The 13,011-nt window shown below is 41.3% G+C and overlaps 1 protein-coding gene across 12 annotated transcripts in view; it reads left to right on the forward strand.

Annotated features, from left to right (window-relative positions):
• Positions 1-13,011, forward strand: part of PTPN13 (protein tyrosine phosphatase non-receptor type 13) — a 186,926-nt gene that overhangs the window by 101,329 nt on the left and 72,586 nt on the right. For all 12 annotated transcript variants that reach the window (XR_012158461.1, XM_073340606.1, XM_073340600.1 and 9 more), the window contains exon 8: positions 9,383-9,478. Coding sequence is in view for 11 of the 12 variants with exons in the window: in XM_073340606.1 (XP_073196707.1) it covers positions 9,383-9,478 (96 nt within the window). In the remaining variant the exon portion in view is untranslated. The remainder of the gene's footprint in view (positions 1-9,382; positions 9,479-13,011) is intronic.

Raw genomic sequence — 13,011 nt, forward strand, 5'->3', positions numbered from 1 at the left:
TGTGCGTAAGTCTGTCTACATGTCTCAAGAGGTCCGCAACATTTGCCCCTAGCAGGCATTTCACCATGTGGTTCTCCCAGTCGTTACAGACCCTGTATTTCTAGTTACCATATCCCCCATTGCTGTTACCCGTCTCTTCCTAATAAAAGGGGTCCTCTCCTCTCCCCTGGAGAGGTATCCTCAGTGTGCAAGGATTCCGTGACATCATCTGGAAGGAGCGTCCCAACTATGGGATTGTTTCCCTCTGCTCCAGCTTGATATTCTCCTTCCCCAAGTTTTTCATCCTCCTCAACAGCACAGAGGCTGGCAGACAGTGAGGAGATGGAAAGGAGATGTTTGCAATGTCCATATTCATTGTCCATGTATGTCTGCTGTTTCTCAAGTGTTGGGACATCTTTTAGTGTGTTGCAGTTTGTACCTTTCTTTTTGTGATCTCAGAGCAGTCATGGGATTTCCAGTTGTGAAGTTATAATACATTATGCAGCTGAGCAGTAAATTTGTCTTTCCAAAGCAAATAATTAGTTTTGTTGTTCTCTGGAAACTTGGCGGCAGTTGCTTGGCACCTGCAGGCAAGCGTCATCATACAGAGTGGGAAATGTCATTTACCCTGTACATTTTGCAAGCACTGCTTGCTGTTCAAAGAGCATGGTTAGCATTGTGCATTCTTCCCCACCCCTCACTTTCTCTACCTTCTTAACTATGAAACTGATGGTATCTTCTGAAAGACACAGAGCTGTAAAGCTGACTTTGGTTTTTAGATCCCAGGCCTGCCCCTGATTGGGTCTGGCAGTATAGCATGCTGCAGTTTGGTGATGTTTCCGTGTTAGTCTATTTGTACCCTCCCCCATCCTTTTATGTGTTTATGACTTTTTGCTGTGTTTAATTACCATTTTCAAGGGTAAACATGATAAAAATTAAACTGCTTTATTGCTGTGATTGATATGCATGTCTCTCTCAGCAGTATTGACATGGTGGTCTTCAAAATTCTGGAGTACTAAGCTCATGTTTTAAATGGGATGCAGAGGGGGTGCCAGGAATCTGCATGCTTATGCACTGAAGGGATCTTGTGGCACAAAAGTAGGGAAGTATAGATAAGCACTGGTGTTGTAGCATGCTGTGAATGCAATGGGGAAGCAGGGAAGACACAGGGGAGGGATCCTGAATGGCAGAAAGAAAAGGAGTACTTGTGGCACCTTAGAGACTAACCAATTTATTTGAGCATAAGCTTTCGTGAGCTACAGCTCACTTCATCGGATGCATCCGATGAAGTGAGCTGTAGCTCACAAAAGCTTATGCTCAAATAAATTGGTTAGTCTCTAAGGTGCCACAAGTACTCCTTTTCTTTTTGCGAATACAGATTAACACGGCTGTTACTCTGAAACCTGTCATTATGAATGGCAGAAGTTGATCTTGCTGAATCCAGGTGTGAAGAGGCCAGGAAGGTTAAGAAAACATCCCATAGTTTTTATTAAAGTTTTTATTAAATGTGCAATCTGGAAGCATTTGAATGCTAAAGAATCCCAACAGCCATCTTCAGTTCTTCCCTCTTTCTTTTATTTTCAGTTTTTCTACCTTTATCCCAGTTGATCTGGCCCTCCCTTTGTGCTTTTCAGTGTCTTCTTGAAACAACCACTAGGTGTGACTGACAACATGTTGTATAGCTAGGAGTCTGATCTCTTGTCTCTTCCTCCTCTCACTGTGTTCCTCAGTTCTCTTCTCTGTCCTTCCCCCTGCCCCTCTTGTTCTGCCATTCATTCTGCTCTCTTGCATTACACCTTTCCCTTATTTTCAGTCTGTCCCCTGGCTCCACCACCATTTCCCCCTCTCAGCTTACCACAGTAAAACAAAACTTTTTATGATACCTTAGGCTTTCACCCATTAACTAGTAAACCACTTCCGCGGCCCCTCTGATATTTTCCATGGTGTTGGAATCTCTCTCAGGCTGCTTTCACACAGACTACTGCCAGCTCTCACAATTTTGTTGCAAGTCTTGTGACACAGGATTTTTTTCTTAAAGCCCCAGCTTCTGGAGTGATGTGATAGCACCGCTTACTTTTTATAACATGAAAGTTTCTAACTATCCTGACTGTAGAGAAGAGCTGGAAGAACATGACCCATAAAGGCTCGAAACCCAGAAGGCAAATGAGAAGAATCCAGATTTTTTAAGGTTTCAGAGTAACAGCCGTGTTAGTCTGTATTCGCAAAAGGAAAAGGAGGACTTGTGGCACCTTAGAGACTAACCAATTTATTTGAGCATAAGCTTTCATGAGCTTAAATCTCGTGATTTTTAAGCCAGTCTCATGATTTTTGTGGTCCAACTCAAATTTGTTTATTATTTGCAATTAGCAATACTGCATTCAGGTGGGCTTGCTTCTTCTGTGCTCTGCTTCTGTAGTAAGAGAATAGCAGCTCAGTTGGAGCAGCGCTCTGCCTCCCAAAAGCCAAAGCACCAATCCACATTCCTCTGGCTCTACTCCTCACTGTTGGGAGGAGAATTGGATAAAACTGGTTTCCTTTAATGTGGATAAGTAAATAAGGAGTACTTAAGTGAACCTATTTCACACCAGAATTACTAGTTGCTCATTTGTACCTAATATCAAGATATTTTGCTCTTATTACTCTCGCTAAGCTTTTGAATGTTTGGCATTTGCAATGAAAACAAGAATCCAGGCTAAGTATTCAGTGAGACTGCAGCATTAATGCTACAGTCCTCTTACATGGCTGAATAAATGTCTGAGCTGATGAGTTGTGCAACTGAAATGTTTTCATGCAGGAGCGTGAACCTCACCTTGTTAATGAAATAGACTCATCACATAACAATCTTTTTACTAGGTTGCCCTTGAGAGTTGCAGTTTTAGGTGCAGTGTTGGAATGGGGGTGATGCAGAAGTTGAAACACACAATGTGAAAGTTGAAGCAAGGGTTTTGTCATGTATGTCAATCATTCACATGCGCAGTGAGGATATTAATGAGAAATAGTACTTGCATCGTTGCTAATTTTTAAAGATGTGTTTTACAGGTTGGTGTGAGCTGCAAAATTCAGATTCCCATTCAGATAATGAAGAAGAGAGAGGTTGGATCTCAGGTTTCGTTTCTGGGCCCATCCCCGGTTTATATACCTTTGCGTTTCTGTTTTCTTTCAAAATGTGCAAAGTAGTTACACTGTCCATTGTAATGGCCTTAATCTGGTATTCTTGAATTACACAGTTCAATACAGAGTTTCAATATAACTATCTCAGAAACTAATGTCATTCCATTTCTGATCCTGAAGACCCACCTGATTTATCCAGTCTGTGTTTGCATAACATCCCCGGAGCAACTACAGGAAATGGAAGAGTGATGTTAGGAACATTTTAAATCTCTCTTTAAGATGTCTTTTAAGGTGGTGTAGCAGCTTGAAACAAGGAGAAGAAGCCCCATGTGTCCAGACAGCTCTCAGCAAGTGCACTGTGGACCACCAGAGCGCCATAGACTGTACAGTGGGGACCTCTGGTCTAATCTGGAGCTGGTCAGAAAGGTGGCTGGGGTTGGAATAAAAAATGTTCATGAATTGTCTGGGGGGTTCCCCATAAAAATGTCAACACCAATCAGCTATAGACTAAACAGTTGGATACTTTTATGAACTAATCTTAGAAAGGCAATGACATACATATTTTGTCTTCCAATACCTTAGTTACTTGCCCTATTGTACACAGGTTTAGTTAGCAGGAGATCTGAGTTTGCTATAAGTGAGTAATGTAATGTATTGTTTCTGTGTAACAGCCAAAAAGGCTCTGTTCAGACATCTCACAACTGCACGTGTAATCCTCATGCTTAAGTATGGTTTTAAAAAGTTAGTGCTGGTAAAATGGATTGTCACGATTGGTATGTCCAATATGGAGAGGGTTGAACTTTTGAGTTAGACCAGTGTTCAAGAATTATATTTTAGTGGCTGAAGAGTGGAAAAATAAAATGATTTTATATGTTGGAGATAATGTTTCATTCACTTACATAAAGAATTCCACAAAGATTTTGTAAATTGGCTTCTCACAGAGGGAAAAAAATACCATAATTTTAAATCACAGGATTTCTTAATGACTCTTTAAAATCTGACTTATTTGTCACTTCATGTTCTTTGGGTTTTTTTTTTTTTTTTTTTTTTGCATTTTTGTTGATTTGAACAGTGAAAATCCAGGGAAGTTGGTCTTGCTTTTCTTTATAGCCCAATTTAACTTTCAGTATTTGGGCTCCAGACACTGCAATGCTTTCACTGAAATATTTTTTTTAAAAAAAAAATATGGAAACCATTCTAACGACCTTAAGCTTTATAAAAGCTTGGGTTTTTGTATACCATTTTAATGTGGGCCATATTTAAGTTGGCTATGTCCCTTTAAAGGGAAAAATGGTCAGAACTCACAGTATTGGGTTTTTTCCTATTAAATAATAGTCTTTTGAAATGGTTTAGCCATCTTTCTTAAAAAAAAAATCCCTCTGCAATACTTGTTTAACTCCCCCATCTCTCATTCTCTTCCTCCTCCTCTCCTTCTCTCTATGCTTTGTAAAGCCAGTAATTTTTGTAATACTGCATTTGAAAACCTGTATCTCTGTAATTTGAGTCATGTGTTCAGGATGACAAAATTCTAGGCTAAATGTGGGTCTTTGATTTCTGTTGTGCAGTTGACTGGGATGAGCCTTTCTGTGTGTTACTTGTCTGGGCTTGCATATCTTGCCTTGGGTACGTGGTGTGTCCTGTTAGTGTTAAGTGCTTTGCTGTAAGGTTGTGCTTTCCTGATTTTGACAGGCAGCTTGAAAAAGTGCAAACCATGTGCACTGGCTTGCGAGCCATAATACTTTGTTCACTGCTAGATTGTGGCTGCTCCTCATTGTAATTTACAGTTTAATTAACAGCTCACCAGTTCTGTTTATAAGACATTTTAATTCAAGGTGGATCTACTAAGATGTTAAATGATTGAGACATTATGGTTATTAGGAGACTCCACCCTAGTTACAACACTGAAATCTAAACATTACAATATTGCATTAGTTTATACAAGAAACAATATAATGGGTAGTGTAATAATTTGTGTAACATGTGAATATTACTGCAGAGTGGGCTTAATCCAGAAATCCCTGTTCAATATTTCAACATTTTTAACTACAGGCATTCAAAACTCACAAGTCGGAACCCCCAAAATCATGATATTTTCAAAAATAATAAACTTTGGGTTCTTTCTATTGTTTCTGGTTTTGAGCCTTTCGGAGGGACATGGTGTTAAGACTTTCTAGTCTGAGTGGTCTGTGGAGTACAGTCCTTGGAAACTTGCTTTCATTTTTAAAATGAAAGCTAAGATTCCCACATAATCAATCAGATGATGCCAGGAGGTGAGGCTTGAATATTGTGAGAGTTGGGAAACTCTGGTTTTTTTACTTATTCAGGCAAAACTCTCATTCCACTGCCAAGTTAAATCCAAATGTGGTCTATTGAAGTCAATGGGAATTTTGCCCGAGTAAAAAGACTTCATGATTTTGCCTTGAGAAAAAGATTTCATGATTTTGCCCAGTATTAATAATATAGTAGATGCAATATACAGTATTATACTGTAGTGTAAGCAAATTTACAGTGTAGAGGAGTCCAGTCTATGACCCTTGATGATGCCTCAAACTGAAGCATCTGAATCAGTCCTTTCACCATAGGGAGGTGACAAGAGATGCAGGCTACCCAGCTGCTTCCCATCACTGCTTCACCTACTGCCCCCGGAACAGCTCTGGTGTGAGCTGGCAGTGCTGGAAGAAGCTGCTGTTCCTCTCTTCTGCAACTGCTTAGCAGCTTCCTCACTGCTGGTCTGCCCGCATGCTACGTTGCAGAGGGAGGAGTGGGAGAGTAATTCTGGCTATAGGAGCCCCATGGAGAACAGGATAGGAGCCCAAATGGCTTTGCCTGAGCCTAGGGGAGTCCCTAGCAAAGATGGGATCCCTCCCAACATACAGCCACTCAGAACAACCCAGCAGAGGGGGAAATGAAGCTGAGACCTAACCACGGGCAGGTCTGATTCCCTGCCCTGGACCCAGGGACCATATGCCAGCTGGGTATAGCCAAAGAGCAGCACTCTCCAGCTACTCCCCATCCTGCCTTAACATGACCCTCCCCAACCGTGGCAGGCTCCCTGTGCACCAGGGGCTGGGGCCTGTGGGGAAAGAGTTTCCCTTGCCAGCTGGTGGAATGCCCGCTCTCACACAGTGCTGGCATTATTTGGAGCTTTTTACATATCTTGTTAATAAAACCAGCCTTGAAGAAAGAGACCTACACCGAATGGTGGTTGGAGCTTTATTCTATCTTCCGTGGCTGAGGAGCTTGCCTGCTAGTTTGCTGCTGAGTTTTAACACCTTCTAACAGGCTAAGTCAGCAGTAAAGCCCTACATTTCACTTACCTTGCAAACTAGTCTCTTTCCCTTTCTGGTTCTCATGCATTCAATGCAGCAGTGCTTGTGTAGCAAATACTGATGAGAATGTTGTATATACAAATAAGAAATATTTTCACAGATTTATTTTAGTTGTTGTTCTCAATTGCAGGAAGCCTTCCCAACAGGAATATTGGTATGTTAGAGTTTAGTGAAATTTGTTTTTAAAACACAGTCAACATATTGGGGCAACACTACCTGACCCAGTGTCCCTTTGAATCTTATAATGCTACAGGACTATGTATAACAGTTATTGTATCTGAAACACTAGATCCACTCCTTGCAAACTATTGTGGCAGAAAACTCGGTAATTTTCTGTCTTGGTATCCGTTGCTTGACATGAGCTAGGGGTGATGCTATAATTGGTTACGATATGTGAAATTGCTGTATATTACAATCAGTAACATTTAGCTATCTTCTTAAACCCTTTTTTTTTTTTTCATATTCAGGCAACCAGTTGGCATAAACTGAGTTGCTCTGTCCTTTTGAAAAAAGACTAAAAAGGCTTGTGTACTGTCTCTCTTTAAGGAGTTGGTATTAAATTGAGGGCAGGTAACTTTTTTGAGAAAAAAGTAAATGTTTGACATTTGGGCTAAGGAAGTAGAATCTTTTCTTTAAGCCTGATGTATGTGTTTAAATCAGTCTGAACTAGTATTAACTGACTACCCTTCTCAGTTCTTCATACCATCCTCCCTACAGCCCTTATGCCAAGCCATTGGAACTAGGAAGATTTTATTTATTTAGCTTTCAATCAGAGAAACTATTTGAGCTTTGCTGGAGCACACTTCAATATGAGAGTAAGGCAAAGATGAGCGATGTAAGTCTAGATCAGTCATGGTTTATGCTAAAAAAAGTAAACTTATTCTGAACACTGTTGAAGGAAAATCAGAAATAGCATGTGATTACAAACCCGTTGTGTCACCACAGGGAAAATACCACTATAAAGATGTAACGTTAGTGTTATATTGGTTCTGAAAGGCTATAAGTCTGTGCTGCTTTACAAAATTGTGGTTCTACACACAAATTCATTTACTGGTAATTTAAATAATATTTTATATTCGTATTAATAAAAACATTAGTAGTCTTCATTGCCCTTTACAGAGGAAAATTAGGATATGGCTCTTGCACTGAGGATTTTAGAGTTGGTTAGATATTACATGACGTGATGCAGGAAGAGATGACATCAAGCTTGAGGGTGGAACATAAGGGAGATAGATTTACATAAAATAGGATGAAAACTGTATTGCAAGAATATGCCTCGTGGGCTCTTTTATTTTTTATTATATTATGTATTTGTTATTAGTTTTAATAATTGACACAGTAAATTAATATAATTTTTACAAACTGGCCCAGTTACCCCACCAGATAGTCATCAGTCTGTTGTGCCTGGACCCAGTTACTGGGTCCCTTGAGCCTCCAAGCCAACTCATTATGTTTCCCATGTGCCTCAAAACCAGCTCTAGTTTTGGGGCTCTAAGGCACACTGTCAAGCTCAGACCTCTTATCTGGTGCCCTTCCTTTGGCCATGGGATGCCACTGTCTTAGAAACACAGTCAGCTGTGTCTGAGGCCTGGTCTACATCTAAAACTTAAGTCAACCTAGCTACATTGCTCAAGGGTGTGAAAAATTCACACCCTGAGAGATGTAACTGAGCTAACCTAAGCCCTGGTGTAGTCAGTACTAGGTCGCCAGAAGAATCCTTCCATCAACCTGCCTTTTGAAGGGGTGGATTAACTGCAGCAATGGAAAAACCCCTTCCATTGCTGTCGCAAGTGTCTACATGATGGCATTACACTGGCATAGCTGCAGTGTGATAGCTATGCTGCTGTAGCGTTTGTGGTGTAGACAAGCCCTGAGACCTCCTGAGCCCCAGCAGGTGCTTCCATATGCTCCCTCAGTCCTGCCTAGGCAGTGGTCACTCTGGGCTTACTTGTTTAACCCCTTCAGAGACAAGGTGTGTAGCAGGAACGCAAGGAACACAGGCTTAGTGAAGGAATTTCATAATTTCACTCACTTTACTCTTAAAGCATTGCAGAGTTACAGAGAATTGAAACTGATGAAGTCCTGAGGCCCATCCTCTTCTAGTGTGAGCTCACCTTGTTTACAAGTCTGAAATTTTTCTGTGTTTTAGGCTGGGCAGCATCCCTCCAGCCCTCTTTCTTGTGTCTCATGATGGTTGGCTCCCTGCACAGATCAGACCCTGCTGTGAAATACACCCTTTTCTGTGCCATGTACTCAAACTGAGAAGCTCCTGATCCACCAGTCATCCTTTTCCTTCATGTCCCTCGTGAGATTTCATGTTGAAGGACCATTATGTCATGGGTGGGCCAGTAGTTGGTTCGTTCAAAGAGAGAACCCCAGATTGCTCTGTGATGGTCCTTCAACATGATGTAAAAAATAAAAACCTGTCTCGGGCCCAGGGCAGCTGCCTGGGATGCAGGACAAGACCAGACTAGGGAAGCATTAGTGCCAGTATTTCCGCATGTAGTGTAAAATAGAGTACATAGTATCATATCCCACTCTGCCACAGCTTCAATACGTATTTTATTTTTATTACGAAAAGGTTTGAGTCCCCCTCCCTCCAAAAAGCATCAAGGCTCCATTGTACTCAGTACTGTCCAGCTGTGTAACAAAGCTTTGGCTTTAGTTGAACTAACAGTGATAAGTTTACTGTGAGAGTCATTGTAGAAGGGAGTTTGGAAAGAGGTGGGTCTGCTGAGAGATTAGAAGGAAGTAAGGGAGACTGAACAGTGTGCAGGATCAAGGAGGATATTCAGGCAGGATGGGGCAGCACAATATTCAGGGACTGTTTTTATGTTTTAAAACTGTGGCCACAGAAATGTTTAGACGTTCTGAGGGGGTCGCTTAAAATACCCGTTCACATTTGATTTTGCCTAAGAATTGTTGTTCCTTTGCTTTCCTAACACTTTGCCTTCAACTTTTAGAACCGTTGAGAAGGTACAGATCTTACTACAGCGACGTCTATAGTACCTCCAGTGAAAGTCCATCTGTTACTTCTTCTGAGCCAGATTGCAGACAAGGTAAGACCTGTGAAAAATAAAATAAAGACCAACTCAAAAGAAAGTAAACAAGTGCACACACGGAAGATTTAAAAGAAAATCCGATGAGTATGCAGAAAACAAAAACCTACACTAGAAAATCTGGTAATTGAGAACAGTATGAAGATGTAATTATATGAGATCATCTTACATAGTTCAGCATGATTTGTAGTCTGTTTAATATAGGTTTGGATCTGGAATATTGGAGATGCGTAAGGGAAATCAACAGGAAGTGGTGGAAATAATTAACATTTTATTACAATGTTTGCTGTAAATAAGACTGGTCATATCCTCTGAATTTTCAGCAGTAGTAGCAGTAGTATTTATAGCTATACATAGCCATAACTATATATAGCCCTCTATGAAAGACATGAGGCTAAATTCTTCTGTGATTTTGGCCCACTGAGTTTATATTGTGACTCAGATAGATGTGTGATACCAGACAACTGTATGGAGGCATTGGTGGAGGTTTTAATTTTAGGGAAGTTTTGTGAAAGCGGGGACTTTCAGAGGCTAGTGTTGAAGTGAAGGGAAAGTGGTTAGTGTCCAGAGAGTGCGGAAGGCTTTTCTATGCACAAGATGAGAGAAGATGTTCTGAGCTAATGAAAAGACAGGAATGCAAGAGTAGACAAAAGGAGCATGCAGGAGAGAGAGGAAATGGAGTAGCACAGAGAGCAAGAAGGGTGTAGAGTGAATTGAAGCAGAGAAGTAACAGTATAGACCTGTACAGAGCTTTGAAGGTAAGGGCAAAGAGCTTGACCAAACTGTGGAAGGAGAGCAAAAGCCAGTGAAAAAGGCTTAGAAAATGGGATGATATGGTCAGAATTACAGGGAATTACATAAAATAGCCAGCACAGCACAAAGTTTTTCACTTGAAACCGTTAATATTTTACTGGTAATTAGTCATTTACCAGTTTGACTTTTTGTTCTGTCTGCGTTAGTATTACAAAGAACAACAAAGGTATTTACTTCAAGACAATTGGAAGAGAGAGAAAATAAATTTGCAAAACCTTGAGAGAGCAAATCACTTGCTGTGATTGCATAAACTCCTAAAGGTGAATGCATTTCAGTTCTGGGATATTATAATTGGAAAATTATAGACAAACGGTTTGGTAAATGCATTTCCATCTCATCTGAGAACTGTATGGTGACTGAATCTCAGTGCATGTAATTATATCTCCACTGATGTCATTTGAAATGAGAATTGCATTCTGGCCATAATGGCTACATCTGCAAATATGTTGCTCCTTGTAACTACTGTTATGTTTTCCAATCTTTGGGAAAAATGGAGAAGACTTTAATGTACTTAGATCAAAGGTTCCCGATTGTGATACATGTACCACTGGTGATATGTGAGCTTGTTGGAAGTGGTATGCCAAAATCTCTTCAAATAAACAAACAAACAGACCCCTATCCGTTTCAAACACACAGTCCATGCACCCACTGCAACTCACCAGAAAATGCCTGCTTTCAGCTATAATGATGAGTAATACTTGCTGACCATGCCAACAAAGTAATTTTCTTTAGTAGTGTGTTGTGCAGTGTGGCTGTGCAGATGGGTGCTGTCTTCTCATCTGGTGTGCAGCTGGCTGGCTTTCTACTTGGCCTAGCCTCCAGCTTTCCCTGAGTCACACAGGTCAAGCTAGTGAGGCTAACTCGTGAAGTTTCTTATTGTGCCACCGGAGCTCCTCTTGTCCAAAAAGATGGTCATACACAGGGCGAGTTCAGAGTGGCTACGAAACCTGCAACCTCAGCGCTGAGAGGGAAGGGCCCCTACACAGGCAGCTACCTACACTTCCTGCCCTTCAGAAGTTGCAGTCTGGCCCCTGCAGGGCTGGGAGATGGAAGCTCATGGGAAATTCCCTCTTGTCTTCACAGGGAAGGTGGGAATGTCGGTGGTTGATTGGGGCTTGTGGATGAAAGCCTGGCTCTTCAGCAGTAGAGTGGCCAGCTGGCTGCAATTTGAGATTTCTCACAGCAGGGGAGCCCTTATGAAATTTGCCGAGCATTGTAGGAGGAGGGGGCAGAGCAGCTGAGGAGCAAGAGGCCTCCTGGAGCAGAAGCCCCCTCTTCCAGCCATCACTCCCCTGCCTCCGTACTTTCCCCCCTGAGCTCCCTTCCCTTTTTTACACACACACACACACACACACACCCCGCACGCACGCACATGCCCTTCCCCCCTGAGCTCCCTTCCCTTTTTACACACACACATACCGCACGCACACACATGCTCTTCCACCTCTGAGCCTCCTTCCTTTTTTTATACACACACACACGTACCAGAGCCCTCTCCCCGGGAGTCCCCTTTCTCTCTTTTGGATGCACCATGCCAGAGCCCCCTGCCCTTTTACCCACAGACCCCCTTCTCATTAATGCCACTCTGCCCCCCACTTCCCTAATAACTACTCTGAATGTTTTGTATTGATTTAAATTTTGTAAAGGCAAACAATGTGAACTCTAGCTCCCGTTCAGCCATAATCCAGATCAGAATTAACAGGAACTTCCAATTTAAATTAGACAAGTTACAGACTCAAACCATTGACATAGTTCAGTAGCACACACCAAAATATGACAGGACATCATAAATGTTTCTTGTAATTTGAGTTAACAAATCGTACATAATAATGGCTGCTTCATTGTGTTTCTTTTTCATACCCTGTCAAAAAACCTGAGATGTATAAAAAGGATGTTCTAATTAGAGCTGGTCGGGAACTTTTTTGAAACTTTTTTGTTGGGAAATACTGATTCATCGGAACCAAAACTTTCTGCAGAAACGTATTACTTTTGATTAATTTTTTGTAGGGAAGGTTTCTCAGGCCTGGGATGGAATTTCTAGTCAAAACCAGAGAGAGAAATACAGAGAAATACCTCTGTGATTAGGGTACTCACCTGGGTCTACTATGTCACAGGTACAAGTGCTAAGCACCAAGCTACTCGCTGTTCTGGGGTGGTCTCTCTCTTTCTGTTCCAAAAGGTCTTGGTTTTGTTCCACAACAGAACAAAAACATATGGACACCTCCAAAGTTTTTCACAAAATGGAATTCTTGTTTTCTGGCTAGCCGTAGTTATAATCAAACACGTTAGGCTTTCTTGGGCCTTTATTTTACTGTGGAGTCTGGAAGTATTTAAGTCTATTAAGACCTAAAACAAATGGGGACACACACAGAAATTTGTATGTGGTACTTTAAACATCAATTTTTTAAGAAGTGGACATGTGAACCAATAAGGTTTGGGAACCACTTAGATGACACAGCAGTAATCAGTGACGCATATCTGAGAATGCTGCTGCTGTTTTCATATCCTTAGGAAATACATTCTGCAAGCTGCTGAGTACTTCCCACAAAGTGACAGGTTTGGGCCATCCCCTCTTGTTGAGGACAGTGGGAGTTAAAAATAGAGGTCTCTGCATCTTGCAGAATTGTGCCCTAACTGCAGTATCTCTGATGTTACTATAAGTAAATATTGACTTTCTCATGGAGATCACATTAATAAATAGGACTTCTGTTGTCAAAAAG

Source organism: Lepidochelys kempii, chromosome 4, assembly GCF_965140265.1.
Source record: "Lepidochelys kempii isolate rLepKem1 chromosome 4, rLepKem1.hap2, whole genome shotgun sequence".
NCBI lineage: Eukaryota > Metazoa > Chordata > Testudines > Cheloniidae > Lepidochelys > Lepidochelys kempii.